Raw genomic sequence first — 2500 nt, 5'->3', positions numbered from 1 at the left:
TACCATTACTATACTACTATTACTACTACTACTACTACTACTACTACTACTACTACTACTACTACTACTACTACTATTATTACTAATTTTACTTGGATTCTTATTTCTATCATACTTATTAATCATTATTATTATTATTATTATTATTATTATTATTATTATTATAATTATCATTATTATTATAATTAGCATTATTACTATTATCATTATCATCACCACCATCATCATCAAATATCCTACATCAATTTCATCGTCATCATTATCCTTATATTCATTATACCTTTATATTATTTTTAAAACATTAATTTCCTTTAGTGATTAATAATACATTACAATACATTACATATGAGTAGCAGCACACACACACACACACACACACACACACACACACACACACACACACACACACACACACACACACACACATACACGGGCAATATGTCATGTTTCGTGTTATTGTTGCAATCAAAATAGAGCAGAAACAGATCCCGATCTTTTCCCCTTTTAGTTTTCTTTCACGTTGCAGTGGGAATACAGTGCCAGAATGTAATAAGGACAAATGTATAATATTGTAATGTTACTATTGATATTCTGAAGCCCACGTAGCCGAACGTCAGAAAATTAGAGTGTTTTTCTCAGGAAACTATTCCTTTGAAGATATGACGTATAGGCAATACACGGATGTGAAAATCACTATTTTAGTGGAATATTGCTGTTAAACACGTAAATGCGATTAACATATGCTAAAATGCAAAATATGATTATTAAGAACTATATTTTGAATAAAATTATTAATATTCATTGAATGGTAATGCTCTGAATATCCACAGAATGGTCTCTGTCTACAAACTTTTGTAACAATTATTTCAATTAACATCAACGCTTTCCACGCCCCGCCGCCCGCTATCCGTCGCCCGCCGTCCCTTAGTCAGTGACATCTGATGCCACCCTCAGTGCAACACACTCTCTAGCCATGCTTTTACCTAACATCACCTACAGCAATAATGACAGAGGTGCTTTCATCCTTCGTCCCCATCGCCCCATCGCCCACATTACCTTATCCAAAACACACCCATCTACCTATCCCAAGGACGCTGTCAGTGCGGCCGAACGCAATTCCTTGTGATGTTACCGTGCCATCCACAGTGTTACCGCTCACCCGTCCATTAAACAGCATCTAGTGTCGCCCTTAGTATCTCCCGCAGGACTGTACCTTAATACCTCCTGCAGTGCCGCTTCCGCTTCCTTCTCAACATTTCCATCAACACTCACTGCGACGCTCACAACGCTTGCCATCCTACTATCCGTCGTTCTGTCCTTTACTTCCCTCACTTCCCGATCGAGGTGCACACCACCGACTATGAGATTTGTTGCATTCGGCGGGGGAGGGGACGTGTTTGTATGTGTATAATCATATGTGAATCGAGTCAAACCGAATTCAGTTATTAGACATTAGTATAGTACTGTCACACCCTTGCCTTACCTGCTTCGGTCTGCACAGTGATATAGATCTTGCAATCACAGAGTGGTCATCTCATTCACTCACTCACTCACTCACTCTCACTCCCTCTCTCTCTCTCTCTCTCTCTCTCTCTCTCTCTGTCACACACACACACCCACACACAATCACCTGCATCGCTGGGCCGCGCGTCACTGGAGGTGGTTACGCCCCCTTCGGCCTCCATGGCTTGGCTTTTGAGGTCATCCACTACCACGTCGTCCTCGCCTGTGTCACATTCCCTCATCTCTCCTTCATCTTCATCCTCTTCTTCCTCTTCTTCATAGTCATCTTCTCGCCCTGTTGTCGTGACGTCACTCTCCGCCTTGGAGGACGGCCGCGGAGACTCGGACACGGCGCGCAGGCTGGCCAGAAACACTGGTGATGCATGGCTGGGTGGCTGCGGTGGAGAAACCTCCCGCCTGTTTTGCTGCCCATGTAAGTCTGGCCTGGGTGGTCTGAGGGCCGAGATGAGAGGGGCGGGCTGCGGCGGAAGACTTCGATGGTTCTGTTCCGACTCAGTTCTCCGGGAAGCTAAAAGAGACTCGATAGAAAACGAGTCTGGAGCCACAGTGATTCTTGGAGGCGGAGAAGACATCATGAAACCTTTTCTCCACTGTCACTTGTGCGTAAACTGAAGCTGAAGTATTTCTTGTTGTAAATTCAATCCACCTTTTGTACAATCTTTCAGCCGGAGAAAAATACGTCTTCAGCTGCACTAAGATCACTGTGCCGTGCTTATGTTTCTCATGGCAGACACGCGAGGTCAAGTAGAATATTTGATGGGATTACAGTGCCAGTGACGTCCCTCAACACCACTTCGAATGCTGGCCGTCCGTCTCGTGTCTCACCACATTAATGGAATGGACACTTATTTTCATTAAGAATTGGAAGAAAACTGAACATATCGTCTTGCTAACACACATTCCAGGTTTGTATAATGCACTATTTGAATTTTTAGGCTGAATTCATTGCGGCGGGTTTTGAGTTCACTGTGAGCAT

At 43.2% G+C, this 2500-nt stretch overlaps 1 protein-coding gene across 1 annotated transcript in view; it reads right to left on the bottom strand.

The window, feature by feature from the left end:
* Window positions 1–2287, bottom strand: part of LOC123520857 (homeobox protein Nkx-3.1-like) — a 13759-nt gene extending 11472 nt beyond the window's left edge. The window contains exon 1 of the mRNA XM_045283500.1: window positions 1631–2287. Within this exon, the coding sequence (XP_045139435.1) occupies window positions 1631–2099 (469 nt within the window). The 5' untranslated portion in view covers window positions 2100–2287. The remainder of the gene's footprint in view (window positions 1–1630) is intronic.
* Between the last annotated feature and the right edge of the window lie 213 nt (window positions 2288–2500).

This window comes from Portunus trituberculatus, chromosome 47 (assembly GCF_017591435.1).
Source record: "Portunus trituberculatus isolate SZX2019 chromosome 47, ASM1759143v1, whole genome shotgun sequence".
Classification (NCBI taxonomy): domain Eukaryota; kingdom Metazoa; phylum Arthropoda; class Malacostraca; order Decapoda; family Portunidae; genus Portunus; species Portunus trituberculatus.
The sequence above is the reverse complement of the archived record's forward strand: the minus strand, read 5'-3'. Positions and strand labels throughout refer to the sequence as shown.